At 37.7% G+C, this 16,352-nt stretch overlaps 1 protein-coding gene and 1 long non-coding RNA gene across 2 annotated transcripts in view; one reads left to right on the forward strand and one right to left on the reverse strand.

Moving 5' to 3' along the window:
* LOC113228349 (alpha-1,6-mannosyl-glycoprotein 2-beta-N-acetylglucosaminyltransferase-like) overlaps nt 1–16,352 on the forward strand; it is a 65,062-nt gene that overhangs the window by 26,472 nt on the left and 22,238 nt on the right. Inside the window, exon 5 of the mRNA XM_026461614.1 lies at nt 14,746–14,894. Within this exon, the coding sequence (XP_026317399.1) occupies nt 14,746–14,894 (149 nt within the window). The remainder of the gene's footprint in view (nt 1–14,745; nt 14,895–16,352) is intronic.
* Nucleotides 2,348–5,310, reverse strand: LOC113228339. Its single transcript, XR_003310297.1, has 3 exons — nt 5,229–5,310; nt 4,933–5,039; nt 2,348–2,381 (listed from the first exon to the last, which is right to left on the reverse strand). It is a non-coding gene; the product is annotated as an uncharacterized LOC113228339 (long non-coding RNA).

The following is a 16,352-nucleotide window of genomic DNA, read 5'->3' on the forward strand; positions in this document are numbered from 1 at the left end:
CGCATCGAGCTTAGTCGCGAACGTTTTCAAGATGCTGTTTGGACTAGAACGCAGCCTAGAGAGTAGCGAGTTCGCATTACAGCAAAAAAAGTCGTCTACTCCCGCTTGAGCAAACATCGACGATGCACTATGGTGTCGCGGTAGTCTCAATAGCATCCTGACACCGTTATTATATGGAACGCGCAGGGCGCCGAGTGCTTTCTGCGTATACTTAACCCACATACCACCCGTGTAGAAGGATTGACAATACGCCTTGAATAAAGTTATTTTGGCTTCCTCACTACAGCGGGCGAATCTATGTGCATATCAGCTGCAATATCAGCTTGGTCTTTAAGATCCTTTTCGAGAAGAATTTAAATAAATGTACGTGTATGTAATCTATTTCTGGTTATATACTTGATGATTGCACCACACCTACTTGTAGCTTTGAACATGAATCCATTCTTAATGGTCTGCAGCTTGGTTGAGCTTAGTGATGTAAATTACGTTAAGTTTAATTTTTCGTAGTTCTTATATTAATGCAGTTAAGAGTCAATACAACTGCATATGGCTTTGGTTGGTTCCGCATAACAGTGAATGTGTTGAATCAATCAGTTTAGAAATAATCTCAGTACAGAGTACTAAAAAACCGACCTCAAAAGTACGTGGAATTACGTCTATTTGCTAAGTTTCATTGAAATATCCCCTAGTTCGCCACTATACAGGACTTGATACTGGAGATAATGAAAATAGGTTCTCACTACGACACTACTCAAAGTATATCGAGAGAAAAACGCCTTGAATTGGAGAAATAGCAAAATCAACTAAATAATTGCTAAAAGTAATTGCTCCTAAATTAAAGTTAGGCGCTATTTATAAAAATGAATCTTCATGCGTGAACAGCCACCCTTTGAGGTGGATGATTTTCTTCAAAATGAAATCAGACCACTATGGAAATACCCTCTTTCCAACAAAAAAAGAATCATGAAAATCGGTTCACATTTACCGGAGTTATCGCGTAACATACAAACAAAAAAAAGAAAAAAAAAGAACGTACAGTCGAATTGAGAACCTCCTCCTTTTTTGAAGTCGGTTAAACATTTTCAAGATAGAAAAAAGAACACAAACCTACCTCGAAATTTTTCCACAAAACCGCTGTATTAAATATGTTATATAACCGCTGTATTAATTAAAAAAAATATTGGTAAAGCACCAATATTTTTTTTATATCAACCGAACTACATAGAACAGGTATAATATACAATATACATTTTTCAATTGGCTTTCATTGTGTTTGTAAAAAATAAATCTTGAAATAAAGACAGTTTCCCTACCGCTCGACACACGAAAGTACTCACACCACACATCGACTCTTAACAACTGCTCGATTCAAAATACTGCCAACGCCATCTAGCGGTATGGTTTTGAACTAAACGTAGAGGCACTAATTATGATTGTTACGCTATTTCAAAAATATTTCTCAACTAGAAATAAAGCCTTATATACCTTTCTTGTGGTTCAGTTTCGTCGTCGTCACGAGGCTCGTCATCATATTTTTTTTCTTTTAGACGAATTTTTTGATTATTCTGGCTCTTATTTATTGCCTTGTACTTTTCCATCATTTCACGTTTTTTCAATTGATCAAGGTCTTTTGTATTATTTAATGATTTTTCGTTTTTCATTAATGAAACTAAGTAACAAGGGCAAAGTGACCTGAAATTAGTAACGATTTAAACTGTAGAAGAGTTCGTCCAGGGAAGTACTGCCAGGACACCTATGTCAACCGCAAAGCAGCAATGCGAGCATTACTGCGTTCCGGTTTGAAGAATAAGAGTGCCAGTGAAATTACAGGCTCATAGGGTTTGTCAACTTTTGTCTCAGGGTGAGATTTCCGATATTATTTTGCTACTAAAATGTCCGGCAAATGTCAGGCTTTTTCTCCGGACTATTCTAATTTTGGAATGATAACCCGAGCATACTTAAAATTTTACCTTTCTTGATGTTCATCGTTTTCTTCGTCCTTATTTTCAATACAAAACAATTCAGCACTACCATCATTAATATCATCGATAGAATCTCTGCTCCAGCTCATTTTATGGCATTCATTTGCCATTGTTCCTTCACAGTTTTCAGTTTTTTCATTTAATTCATGATCATGGCCGTTTACCGTACCATCATTTGATAAATTTCGTCCAATTGGCTTGTCGATATGACTTCGAATACTTAATAAGGTTTTCTTAAACTCATTTTCTAAATTGTCTTCGTAACGTCCAGCTTTCATGTTTTCGTCAAATTCATTCATTAGTTTTTCTACGTAGCTTTCATTTAGTGTAGCTTCATCTTGTTCATTCACTTGGTTTTCTTTAGCGGTGTTTGCTTTTTCATAATTTTTAAAAATGTCACTAAAATATTACATTGTTAATACATTAATGAGCAGGTGCGGATAATTAATTAGCGAAACTCGATTGTAGGGTCACATTTAGCATTGCAAGCATTTTTAATACTAGTATTGGTGCACACCCAGCACGCTAGCAGTTGTTTCCTCATCGCCGCCCTCATAACTTGTGTGTAATCAAAAATGTAATTAAATAAAGTCAAAAATATTCGATTTTCACGTGGAATATCACTGCGAATACTTAGATTTTTTTTTCTACCCGGCTGGATTCGAACCAACGTCTTCCAGCAAACTGTGTCAGACGCTATGCCAACTAAGCCACAGAACGAACTAGTGTACCTTACGAATTTTTCAGGGTGCTTGTTGCAGATCTTTGTTTTTTGATTTTTAACGACTTAGGAAATGAAACAATTTTTCCGGATTCAAACGCGAAACGTTGGTTTGTTTAAAAAAACAAAAATACGCTATTTAAATCCGGAAAACTTGTTTCATTTCCTGTGTGTAACAATCGCAAAAACCTAAGAACTCGATTGTAACGACTGTTTTAGCTATCCATCCCTGAGAAATCTATTTCTTCACTGAGCCAGGTACCTTTACAGCTACCAGCAGCTGACTAGAGATGACGCTTTAATAATTGTTATTTCGTGAATCGTGAGTTTCAATAAACTAAAAAATATCATTGTATTATTGATTAGCCATGAAAAAGACTCAAACCGTATCTTAAACTAGTGATTCCGACTTGATAATTTTTACTCTGTTAATTACACACATGAATTGCGGACGCCAATGAGAACCATACTTTTTTTTTTTAGAATAGAATAGAATACGTTTATTTGCCAGAATCAATGACTTACAATTATATGGACGTCGGGTCCGCGCTAAAAAGTGTCCGAACTTATAGGGCGTTAAAATCGTATACAGAGCGTCATTCACGCTTTAGTCTTCGTTTGTTCGACTGACAACGAAGCAAGCAAAATTAGACAGTACTGCGATGACATTACAATTTAAATCTAACGTTTTAGCTTTTTCACATTCCTTTATATGTCACTACGTTTAAATAGGTTGACTTGGGACATTTTTTTCGTGGTTTGTGTATTAGACCCGTCGTCCATTTATTTGTAAGTCAATGGCCAGAACACAGTAATTACAAAGGTCTTAAGTAAAATTAGGTACATTGTATTCAACCTGCAAGCAGATGTGCAAATATTAATGGGATTCAATGTTTCTTTAGTCTCTATAGTTTCTAATTAATGTAATGAATTTGTAAATTCTAAGTATTCTTTATTACTAAAGAAGCAATGTGTCAAAAGCCATTTTGTCAATTTTAATTTAAAAGTATGTCCTTGTAACAATTTAATTTCGTTTGGTAATTTATTGTAAATAATTATACACATGTTGAAGCAGTTATTCTTATAAATTACTTTATGGCAACGAAGTTGGTATAAGAGATTCATAATTTTTGCTCTAGTTTGCCTTTGAATGACTTCACCGCGTGTTTTAAAATATTGAGGATGAGAGTTGACAAATACGCAGATATCCCTAATGTACATGCATGGCAAAGGTAATATGTTCAGCCTTTTAAACAGCGGTTTGCAACTGTCGCCGAACCACGCACCGCAAATTGCTCGAATACACTTCTTCTGGACTTTAAACGCTCTTTCTAAGATTACTGAGTTACCCCATAGTACATAGTACTTACGAAACGACTGGTAGGACGCGGGGCGTGGTACCAGTACTAGACCTGAAAATGCTTACAATGCTAAATGTGTCCCAACACAATTGAGAACAATTTCACAGAAGTATATTATAAAAAATAAAATATAAAAAACGTACTTACTTAGAAATAAAACACGTCATACATAAGTGAAAACCTGTTTTTTTTAAACGTACACACATAATATAGCCCCGCACTGGGGAAACCCTGTGTCGCGGGTGCCATGGACACACACACAAATAACCACAAATTACACCCAAACTCATGAGGTAAATAAATGTAGGCCATATGTATATAACCGTTCGGCCGCGGAGGCAGTTTAGTTAAATTAAAAAAAACAACCTTACATCGACAAAAACATTGACAAAATATCCTGTTAAATTTATGGATGTTTTATAGATTTTTTTAAATTGAGTATATCTATCACAACAAAAGTTATTGGTGGTAAAATAAGTGGTACTATCATTGACTTACAATTATATGGACGTCGGGTCCGCGCTAAAAAGTGTCCGAACTTATAGGGCGTTAAAATCGTATACAGAGCGTCATTCACGCTTTAGTCTTCGTTTGTTTGACTGACAGCGAAGCAAGCAAAATTAGACAGTACTGCGATGACATTACAATTTAAATTCAACGTTTTGGCTTTTTCATACTCCTTTACATGTCACTACGTTTAAATAGGTTGCCTTGGGACATTTTTTTCGTGGTTTTTGTATTAGACCCGTCGTCCATTTATTTGTAAGTCAATGGGTACTTTCATTTATTTGTTACATTTTTTTTTAGAGAAAAGTTGATGATAGACGTACGAGGTTAAAAATAGCGGTTTTAAAGTTTGCGCTCTTACTCAGCTCGATGTCGGCGACACACGACAGATTAGCTTATAATGTTACGTGATGTCGTCCACGTAGGTCTTGTGTTATTTGGGAATAATATAATATCACATTTTGAAAACTAAAAAAGAAGACAAAATCGGCGACTGTGGGTGTAGAACTGGCTTACGAAAAGAGCATTTATCACATGTAAATTCAGTAAGAGAGTTACCTGAAGAAAAGGAAGATTTTCGTAATTATTTAAGAATGCCCGAGTCGTTGTACGCAGAACTCTTGCACTTATTACACCTATAGTAGCTAAACAAGATACCTGCATGAGAGTAGCTATTTCATTTGAAACAAAATGGCGGCTCGTGACTCGCGACGCTGACAGCCATGCGAGCAGAGGCGGGCTACGATAAAGATTTCAAACATGTTTGATCGCTGATTGACTTGCGCGGCAGTTTTAAAATTACTTAGGGTGACACATGAGTGAAAAAGATCGTCGAGCCACAAGTACGCGTATTTACTTGTACATCTATCACCCACTAAAGGGTTAGTCAAAGGAAAAACTGCCATCTAACCTATTTTTGTCGCCAAGCAATAATGTGAGTATATAGTCCTACTTATCGATTTCGATAACAGGGACCCTTTGAGATTATTTCCTAGCGTGTGCCCTAATATGACTCGCCATACCAAATTTTGTCTTAAATGCCCGATCACAAACAGAGCAATAAAGGCCTGCAGAGTTGAAAGTATAGGAGGGCTTAGGTCTCTCTTTAGGATGCTAGTGACATTACAGGCACACGGGACTTGTCAACTTATGTCTCAGGTTGACGGGCGCAGTGGCAGTGACCTTCAGACCTTAGCGATTTAAAGCTTTAGGTGAACACTAGCACCAGGCGCACGACTTGTGTATCATAAAAAAATGTGATAACGGCAAGATGGCGATGATGCTAAAGCTGTACCTATCCCAGTTCTGTCTGATGCCCCACGTAGGACCAGTCCGGGATTTGAACTGCGTGCAATGTGTTAATGGATACCGCGGCGGTAACCCAATGCTCCTGCTGAACTTCACAAATTCAAAGCCATATTCTTTGCGGATTGCAGCTACTATCATCTGCAAAGAATGAAAATGGTATGGTGTATTCGTCCCTTGCATTGACTGCAAGTGTTCGCTCAACTATGCGGAGTAATCAACATTATCAAAACTGATAGATAATTTATAGAAAAACCGTTGTTTGAAACGGCAACATTATCAAATCTATACCTGATAATTAGTAGAAACACTTGTTTTAAACGGCAACATTATCAAAACTTTGACAGATATTTTGTGTCCCATGAAAAAACATCAAAATCGGTTCACAAATCTCCAAAAAGCCGGAGTTCCCGCGTAACATACATACAAAAAAAACATACAGTCGAATTAAGAACCTCCTTCTTATTTTGAAGTCGGTTAAAAATTATTCTAAACATAGCGACATGAGCTCGCATTTTTTCTTACCTTGATGTGGTGAAAATAATGAATGTTAATTTCAGGCAAGGCAGATGGATCCTCGAGAAGCACTAATCGTCTTCCATTAATTTTGTTGTCTAGAATACAGTTCTGGAATGAAACAAAAGAATGAACAAAATTTCTTACTCAGAAATTCAGGGTGGAGGTTCACAGCCTTTGGAAAACGTGTGAACAGTGTGTGACAACATGATACAATATGATTTTTGGTAGCAGTAGAGCTCCTTGTGAAAGAGTTCAAGGGAAGTACTGCCACCTTACCTATTTCCGCCGCCAAGCAGTACTGTGAGCATTACTGCGTTCTGGTTTGTAATTGCAAAGGTGCTGGTGTCGCTTAACACGACGCGCACGACCATTGTTCGTCCCGTCACTTGATATTATAAAAAAAAAACCTAGCCGATGGAGTGACCAAGTAACCGCTTTCAGTGACCTCCATTTTTTTGCGCTGGGAAATGCATTACGCATACCAGTCGGCCCGGAGGAGCAACTAGCGGTGTGTGGCCTAGTATACTCAGTAAACCTCAGCGGTTAGCCTCACCACCTTAAAGACGCCTCAGGGTCCGGTTGCGCTTACTGCTGGGATGCCTCGGTGGATGGCCTGAAGGGATCGGGCCCACGGGTCTAATCTTCAAGTACGTCAACGAAAACGTACGTCCGTCCGTTCAATCGTCTACACGCATCCACTGCTGGACATAAGCCTTCCCTTGAGCACGCGAACTCTCCCGGTCTTGTGCCGCCCGCATCTAATCACTGCCGGCCATCTTGCACAGATCGTCCGCCCAACTTGCCGCAGGGCGTTCGACACTATGTTTTCCTTGACGTGGTCGCCATTCCAGAACAAGTCCGCTCCATCGGCGATCAACCCTCTTGCAGATATGCCCGGCCCACTGCGACCTAAGTTTACTGATTTGCAAGCTATGTCGGTCACTTTAATTCTCTGACCTATAACCTAGTAAGGGATTCGGGCCATCGGAGAAAACCGACCGTTCGAAACTATCAAATCGCGTTGCCAATACATTCTTAGTTCTACCCCGATTCAAAACTCAAGTACGTAATTCGTAGTGGGATAATGGTCGTAACTACGGATTTCGTGCTCCATCTTCGGCGGATGCCCCGACTCCAGTCTTCAAGATCTAGAGGTAGAGAGAAGAAGGTAGACGTAAGGTAGGCGTACTGAGAGGACTGACGTACGTAGAAAGTCAGCGAGATGTCGTCCTCTTTTAGCCGCTCCGAAGCTTCCTTGTGGGAGATTACGCTCTCGCAAAAAGAGACCACTGCTTCCTAGCACCTGTCGCTGCCAAGCATTTTATAGCAACTGCACTGAGACAAGCCGAAGACATGGAAGAAAATCGTCCATATAGTCTTGAACAAGTTTCAATGTAAGAATATGGCTAAGATTAAGCAGATGCTATTGTTGAAAGTGTACATTTCTATCTTACCCTATATTCTGGTAATCCAACATCATTCGCCATCCAATCAGCAACTTCCTCTGGCGTCCAATCAAAAGCCGCTGGAAATTTGATGTCGTCAACCACTCTCGCAGCCAATTCGTATAGAGTTAGAGGCGAGTGCAGACATCGATGCAGCTTTCTGAAAATACATATCAGACAATATCATATAAGTGGCTCTGATCCATAAGTATCTAAACCACCCGTGTTACGGAAATTGGAAACAACGACATTACCACAAATACCCAGGCCCGAGACAATATAGAAAAGTTTCTAGGGATTCTTGTATAAGAAAATTTATGGGTACTACCAATTTAGTTTGGGGTTTCATTCTTTAGAAGTAAGACGCAGTTATGGTCTACTGATTTGTGCCGGTGGCACCTTGCGAGGAGATTCCGATTTCCACAGAATTGGTGGCACAACTGGTGCGCCTGTTCGTCCCCTCGCTAAATAATATTAATTTACGGCCATGCGTTCGTAATCTGCTGACAGTGCCGGCGGTGCGCTATGTGTCTCACAGTAAATCACCACTTTTTCACGCTCTGCACTGTCTTAATGCCCTTCTTGTATCTGTACATGAGGTTTTTGCAAGTGGATGGGTGGCTGTGTGTGACGAATGTTTGAGGTTTTGTGAGAACATGGATGAACGTCTTCTGTGAATTATTAATACAAATTGTCTACATTGACCCGGCCGGGGATCGAACCCAGGACCTCATAGGTGGCGACACCGTGAAAACCGGTGGCCACGGAGACCGTAAAATGCCTTGGTTACGAGGTTTAACACTAGCTAGACAAAACTCCATGGTAATTCCTGTTTTACTCTTGCAGGTGGTCTCTGATATTTGGAATATATATTGTAAATGATAAATGTATTCAAATGTATGTTCACAAAGAGCAACCCCTAGAGTTTCTTGCTCACTGCCTTACGAATAAGCAGTAGAGTGTAATGAATATTTATTTATTTATTAAGAAACAATAAAAGTTCGCAAACCATGTACTGTAACTTAATATTCATTTAATTAACCGACTTCAAAAAAGGAGGAGGTTCTCAATTGGACTGTTTTTTTTCTTTTTTTTTGTATGTATGTTACGTGATAACTCCGGTATTTGTGAACCGATTTTCATGATTCTTTTTTTGTCGGAAAGGGGGTACTTCCATAGTGGTCCCATTTCATTTTGAAGAAAATCATCCACTTTTAAGGGTGGCTGTTCACGCATGAAGATTCACTTTTATAAATAGCGCCTAACTTTAATTTAGGAGCAATTACTGTAATGGTTGATTTTGCTATTTCTCCAATTCAAGGCGTTTTTCTCAATATACTTTGTGTAGTGTCGTAGTGAGAACCTATTTTTATTATCTCCAGTGTCAAGTCCTGTATAGTGGCGAACTAGGGGATATTTCAATAAAACTTAGCAAATAGACGTAAATCCACGTACTTTTGAGGTCGGTTTTTTTAGTACTCTGTACTGAGATTATACTATAACACTCTTTTGCTTGTAACAGATGACAATTGTGCACAACATTGAAAAGAAACAGATTTAGTTAAATATTTATAATATTAAAAGAAAAAGAATAAACAAAATCAAAGCACCTTGGACCTAGTTTTGAGACCTCATAGACGCTATAAATGATTTTAAAGATTGGTGGAATATATCAACCTCAGTGCTAATCTTGTTAAAATTCCAGCACATACGAAACAACGGATCATTATACGACACATATGTTGTTAGTGGCATATAAAATCGTTATTGCGTGCCGTCAAAGTCAAGTGATCGTTTATTCCATAGGTAAAATTTAACTGCCTCTGTGGCCGAACGGTGACCATGCCGGACTGCCGCGCAGAGGTCCCAGGTTAGATTCCCGGACCGGGAGAAATGTTTGCATTGCCTACATTTATTTTTCTCGTGAGTTTGGGTGTAATTGTTGTTGGAGACAATGGTGAGATATCAAGTCGAGGTCTTCGAAATATGCGTGAATGTGTTGCTTGTTTGATTTATTGAGTGATTGCTTTAGAATTTTAACCAAACACCATTGACTTACAAATAAATGGACGACGGGTCTAATACAATAAACCACGAAAAAAATGTCCCAAGTCAACCTATTTAAACGTAGTGACATGTAAAGGAATATGAAAAAGCTAAAACGTTAGATTTAAATTGTAATGTCATCGCAGTACTGTCTAATTTTGCTTGCTTCGCTGTCAGTCGAACAAACGAAGACTAAAGCGTGAATGACGCTCTGTATACGATTTTAACGCCCTATAAGTTCGGACACTTTTTAGCGCGGACCCGACGTCCATATAATTGTAAGTCAATGCCAAACACTCTCGTTTGCTGTTTGTTCGGAATGGATTGAAACAGACTTTACATCCTTTCTAGAATTGGTTACCTACGAGACAGGCTTTGCCTAGTGTAGGAGCCAGTGTAACCGGTTTAGATAAAGTTTAAAAGTACATGTCTTAAACATACGTATTCCATAAGGTGTAATATGTTCCTGTTATCGGTAACTGAACTGTATTTATTTTCATGTACATAATAAATAAATTACAAAATTACTAAATTTGTGGTTGTCTATGTGTGTGTCCATGGCACCCGCTACACAGGGTTTGCCTAGTGCGTGCGTGTTGAGTGTGTGCGTTATTTTAAACGTAAATTTTTACACTTCAAAACGTGATTTCTTTAAGCTACTTTTTAAGCTACTGCTCATTCACTACGCTGACCTCCCTGAGAAGAACGAGCGAGAAACTCTTTTCAAACAAACTTAAATGCTATGGATTCATTATTGTATGGAATCAAGGCTGATGTTGTCTTTCCATACTTCTTTATCTAACAAATACTCTTCAATTTTGTAATATGACTTTTCAATTAAAATACTTTTAATGCAAGTTTTAAACTTAGGAAATGATAATTTTAATATATTCCCCGGAATCTTATTGTAAAAACATGTACAGTTCCCCATAAAAGAATCGTTTATCTATTAAACGAAATCGTGGTACCATGAGTTTGGACTTAGTTCTAAGGTTAATGTTATATCTTCTTTCTTAATGAAATCATGCATATGGGCATACAAAATATTTGAGTAAATGCACTGTGATGCCACAGTCATGATACCCGAGAACCTAAACGGTACACAGAACAAATCTCTCGTTTTTGCAACACAAATATGGTTTGTATATTATCTGCCGCTTTACCCCATACGAGACGGTAATCTTCCAATCATAATCCCAACCCAATCTAACAATTTACTAGCATCCTGTGGGATGATTTTAGAGATTTCAGAGTTAAGATAGATAGATAGATAGATAATAAGTTTATTCAGCACAAATACAAACAGAAACAAAACATTTACAATCACTTCACAGAGTATAACATAAAAGCACATAGAACATTCATTATTAATTTTATACACATTTATATAAAACACATATTGCGAGAAAAACAAATACTGTGAGAAAAACAAACAAATACTATAACAACTGATAAAATTTTAATGTACTTATGACTACAGTGTGTGCTGAAATGGCCCTGACTCAGCATAAATACTGTAGACCGAGAGAAGTCAGACAGTGCTGGTTTTCTGCTAGTACCGTATGGTGAGCGATCGCAGCCCAGTAAGCCATGCCACCAAAGTGCATCACACGCAAATATATATACCTAACTCTAAATACTATACATATATGTATATGTCAAGTAAAAGTGTACGATGTAAAGCAAATAATGTAAATAGTGTAAGTAATGAAGGTAAGCAATATAAATAATAATGTAACTTTACAAACATAATATTAAATTATAATACTAGCCACCAAATATGAGTATGTATAGGTACGGAAATTTAAGTTTACAGGTATCAAACGCATTGATTAGGGAAATATTTATGTAGCGAGACACATCTGCTCTGACAATAGATGTTTTTTTATATTCACGCTTAAATCGCTTTTTATTATTATTAACCAGTTTAACAATTTAAAGTTAACCAATTTATATAACACGGCAAAGCTGTGCGACGAGCGTCTACTCTCTAAGGTGTCAATTTTAAAATACCTTAACCTATCTTCTGGTCTTAAAACCCATTGTAGTTCTTAAATGTTTCAAGAAACGCTTGTGCGTACATTCGATTCTACTTTTATGTCGATCGTAATACGGAGACCAAATAACTGAACAATACTCCAACTCTTCGAATCAATGCATTATATGTATAAAACCACAATGCCGCATGGATCTCCGAATATGACCATTCCAAGTGTAATTTGCTTATCTATGGAATAAAGGTGCCTGTGTATGCAAAATTAACTCACACACGTTTCTTGTAAGGCGTTTCTATGGGGAAACAAAAACATTGCGCGCAAGTAGTCTTGTCAGCGCTCACGTAGTGTATCCTTGGAGGCGGAATAACCAACGAAGGTGCCCTCCGCGGGAACTTCAATTTTGCAGGTCGCTTTGGTCGTGCGGGCTCATCGTTTTTTGGTGCTGACACCTGTATACATAAAATACGATCAATTGTATCTATTTCTTAGGTTTTTTTAGGTTACGTTTGAAATGAAACCAGTTCTCAGATAGCGTAAATTTGTTTTTTTCTTCAAAGAAACCAAGTTTTCGGCCCTTTTACAGGTTTTCCTTATGATACCACCGCATTCTCACTTTAGACCGTTTCCAGCTTAATTGCCTCCATTATGAACATCAGAAGGTCCGATCGAGTGCGTAATACCGAAGTCCTGGGACGAGCTAATGTTGATGACATTGAGGGTTACCTAATGCATTGACAGCTTCGATGGCGCGGTCACGTAACACGTATACTCTGAACTTGAGGAGGGTAGGTGGACGCCTAGCGGTCCACTCCTCAGGTATAAAGATGTTCAGAAGCGACATGTCAGAAGATTTCACCTATTTCCGCCGCCAAGCAGTAATATCAGCATTCCAGTTTGAAGGGTAAAGGTGCTGGTGAAAGTACAGGCACATGGGACTTGTCAACTTAAGTCTCAGAATGACAGGCGCAGTGGCGCAGATCTTTGCGATTTAAAGCTCTGAGTGGCACTGTAACTGTTATGGACAGGCGTGTCGCTTACCATCAGGCGCACGACTTGTTCATTCCGTCATTTGGTATCATAAGAAAAATAGAATTCCTATCAATTCCTATCATCATCGGTGTCAACCCATTTGGAATGGGACGTATCCCACTGCGGCGCACGGGTCTCCTCTCAGGGTATAGTCCGCCACCCTGGCCCTATGTAGGTTGGAGATTTCACCCGTTTTCCCTCCCCGAAAAAGCTCATAGTAAATTTATATTCAATTTCGCACATATATTCTGAATAAATCAGAGGTTGCGTATTCAAAACCACGGCCTTTTAATAGTTCCTAAATTTATTACAATAGCACAAACCGCAGAAACCGCTGGTGCATCATTGTGCTCGTCTTCCATATTTACTTCTTAACAAAAATATATTTTTCAAATATTTCTTTAATATTTTTTAATAACTAAATATCCAAAAACTTCAGTAAGGTAATTATTAAATTTTAAAATTATCGAAATTATTATCTCTATTGATTGTTTACATGTCATGTAAAATATCACTGTCATATTGACAGGTCTGACAGTTTAATCAACGCAAACTTTTTAAATTTAATCAAAAAAGCGATTGTATTTATCATAGTTGAGTTTCATCTTGACGATCATTCTTGGACTTATACTAACTAGCTAACTGCCTCCGTGGCCGAATGATTGCAATGCCGAACTGCCTCGCAGAGGTCCCAGTTTCGATTCCCGGGCCGGAAGAAATATTTGTATGGCCTACATTTATTTCTGTCGTGAGTTTCGGTGTGATTTGTGGTTGTCTATGTGTGTGTCCATGGCCCCCGCGACACAGGGTTTCCCTAATGCGGGGCTATGTTCAGTGTGTGCGTTATTATTATTATTAATACTATTATTTATGTATTCAATTTTTTTCATTCACAAAAAAAATTGTGCCCAAGTTACTATTAAGTAATTTTTCTTTTATTATGGCTTAACTTCATGCTTTTTGACCATACCATTATTAAGTGTGTCCAGGCGATTATTCCATAAATATAAGAGATATCTAAAAGCTTTAAACTGATATCGAAAGTACGTTACCTAATGTATAATCGACATCAATAACTTTTTTTAAATAAAACTAGAATTATCCAAAATTTGAACATTAACTCTCCCATACATAAGTTTTCATACTGTAAGAGGTAATAATAAGTTAAGTTAACAAATGACAAAACTAGGCTTATTCCCATTTGATCCCCTAAACCGATCCCCTGGGAGATCCGTATTATTTTAAATTATTTTCTATTCCATCAGACCCCCAATGCAGGGGATCAAGCATAAATATTAATGTTTTATTCCCAGCTGATGCCCTGGTACTTACAAATTTATTTTTGGTATGTATTGTGGTACAGTCAATAAGAAAATGTATTTGAGGGTTGTACAGTATTTTATTTAGCTTATTAAAACTGAACAACATTAACTGTACTAACTTACATAACTGTATTAACTCTGATTTAAAACTTTTTTCTCTTGACTGTACTTACTTACCTTACAATGCAAAATATAGATGGGATCAGTTGCAATTTAAAACTGTTGGTGGATCAGTTTTGGGGATCAGATGGTAATAACCCCAAGACTAATAGAAATAAAATAATAAAACTATCTTTTATTTGAACAAAAATATAAGTAAATGAATATAATTGATCAACATTTTTTTTAGTGCTGATCGACTCAGTTTCTTGTAAGAATCATTTCATTGCATGGAACGAAAAAAATCGGGACAGCAGAAGTTAAATTTAATAAAAAGTTTTATACAAACATACAAACAAAACCAAAAACTGAACCGAAAACCGAAAATTGATATTATTTTTCTTGTCCCCAGGTCCACACACGCATTGCTTACCTACGACACCTCATCGTCTCTCTGGCCCAAGCGAGAGACATTGACAAGACGCTCCTTGTCTTCTCTCACGACTACTATGATGAAGAAATCAACAGCCTCGTTAAAACAATCGATTTTACAAAGGTAAGGTAGCATGTGTTGTACGCACTGCCTACGCGTCGATGAGACACTCTCACGGCATTGAAAAACTAGCGGCAGAACCTTTCACCTGAGGTTAGACTTCAAATTACAATTTTGTACAACGCTGCAGTGGGACCACTACTCATTTTCGTTCAATATCTTTTATATTTAATGAGTAATTTATTAATAGAGTAATTTCACAAAAAATAATTGAATATCAATTCAATAAAAATTTAATTAATACAATGAATAGCGACATCTCTCGCCAGGACTGGTAGCTGTAAAGGTACTAACTGGGTGGTAAATCTGTGATAGATTTCTCATAGATGGCGCTACGACTAAAAAGTCGTTGAAAGACCAAGTACAAAGACACGACGCAAGCACATAGAAAAATTCGTGAGGTCCGTTGGTTCGTTCCGTGGCTTAGTTGGTATAGCGTCTGGCACGGTATGCAAGAAGACGTCGGTTCGAATCCGACCGGATCGAAGGAATTTTTTATGAGTGTTTTTTCCGAGTGTTCGATCTTTGTATTAATAATTATCTTTTATATTTATTGAGATGAGATGAATACGAAGATACGAAGAAGAATAACCTCCTCACCGCTGCCGATACCTTTACAGGTATCACAACTGAGGCAGATGTCACTTTTCGATCAAATGTATTTATCGAGATTTTTGGTGAATTAACTTGGTTTTGTTTTCATTATGAATTGAAAAATTTTATCGACCCGGTGGGACTTGAACACGCGAGCATGCTGCACCGCAACATTGCTCCAACTGTCTGAGCCACGGGTCCAGTTACCGAGTCGTTGAATTTCTCTCCTATGTGTTTTTGTTATAGATCTTTGTACTGACTTTCGGCATTCGTCGCCACTTGTGACATCTAGTGAGAGATTTTTGATTAAGAGGGAGCAGAGGAAATATTGCTAATCTTCGATTTGATTTTAGAGGGGTATATCCACTTTAAAGTTAAAAATAAAATATTGTATGAGTAACTACACGATATATTCAAGCATAGACACTAACCAGAAACATAAAACAATAAAGTTTCCTCGATAGATAAAAATCACGAAATGACCTCTAATTTTCACATATTTTCGATTCATCCTCGAAATGCTACAGGTTATTAGGACAAAAATTAGATAATTAATTATATTTATGCATGATCGAGAACTGTCACTACGGATTTTTTTAAATCCCTTTAGTTTTAGAGTTATTCCGCTAAAACGAATTTGGTATTTTTAAGGCTCAAAATTCTACATCTCCTGTCGCATGTCACGCGAACTTCAGCCATATATTTGTCTCACAAATGTGGGCGGAGCCAACGTCAAAACTTTTTTGGCATGCTCCCTCTTAAACTAAATTTTTTCCGTGTCTTCGATCTTTGTATACATAAACATAATATCTAATAATAGTCTGCAAAAGTGGCACGACTGTGCCGCTGCAGCTGAAGTACATCCAATTTTT

This window comes from Hyposmocoma kahamanoa, unplaced genomic scaffold (assembly GCF_003589595.1).
Source record: "Hyposmocoma kahamanoa isolate Upper Pololo Valley unplaced genomic scaffold, ASM358959v1 227, whole genome shotgun sequence".
In the NCBI taxonomy this organism is placed as follows: domain Eukaryota; kingdom Metazoa; phylum Arthropoda; class Insecta; order Lepidoptera; family Cosmopterigidae; genus Hyposmocoma; species Hyposmocoma kahamanoa.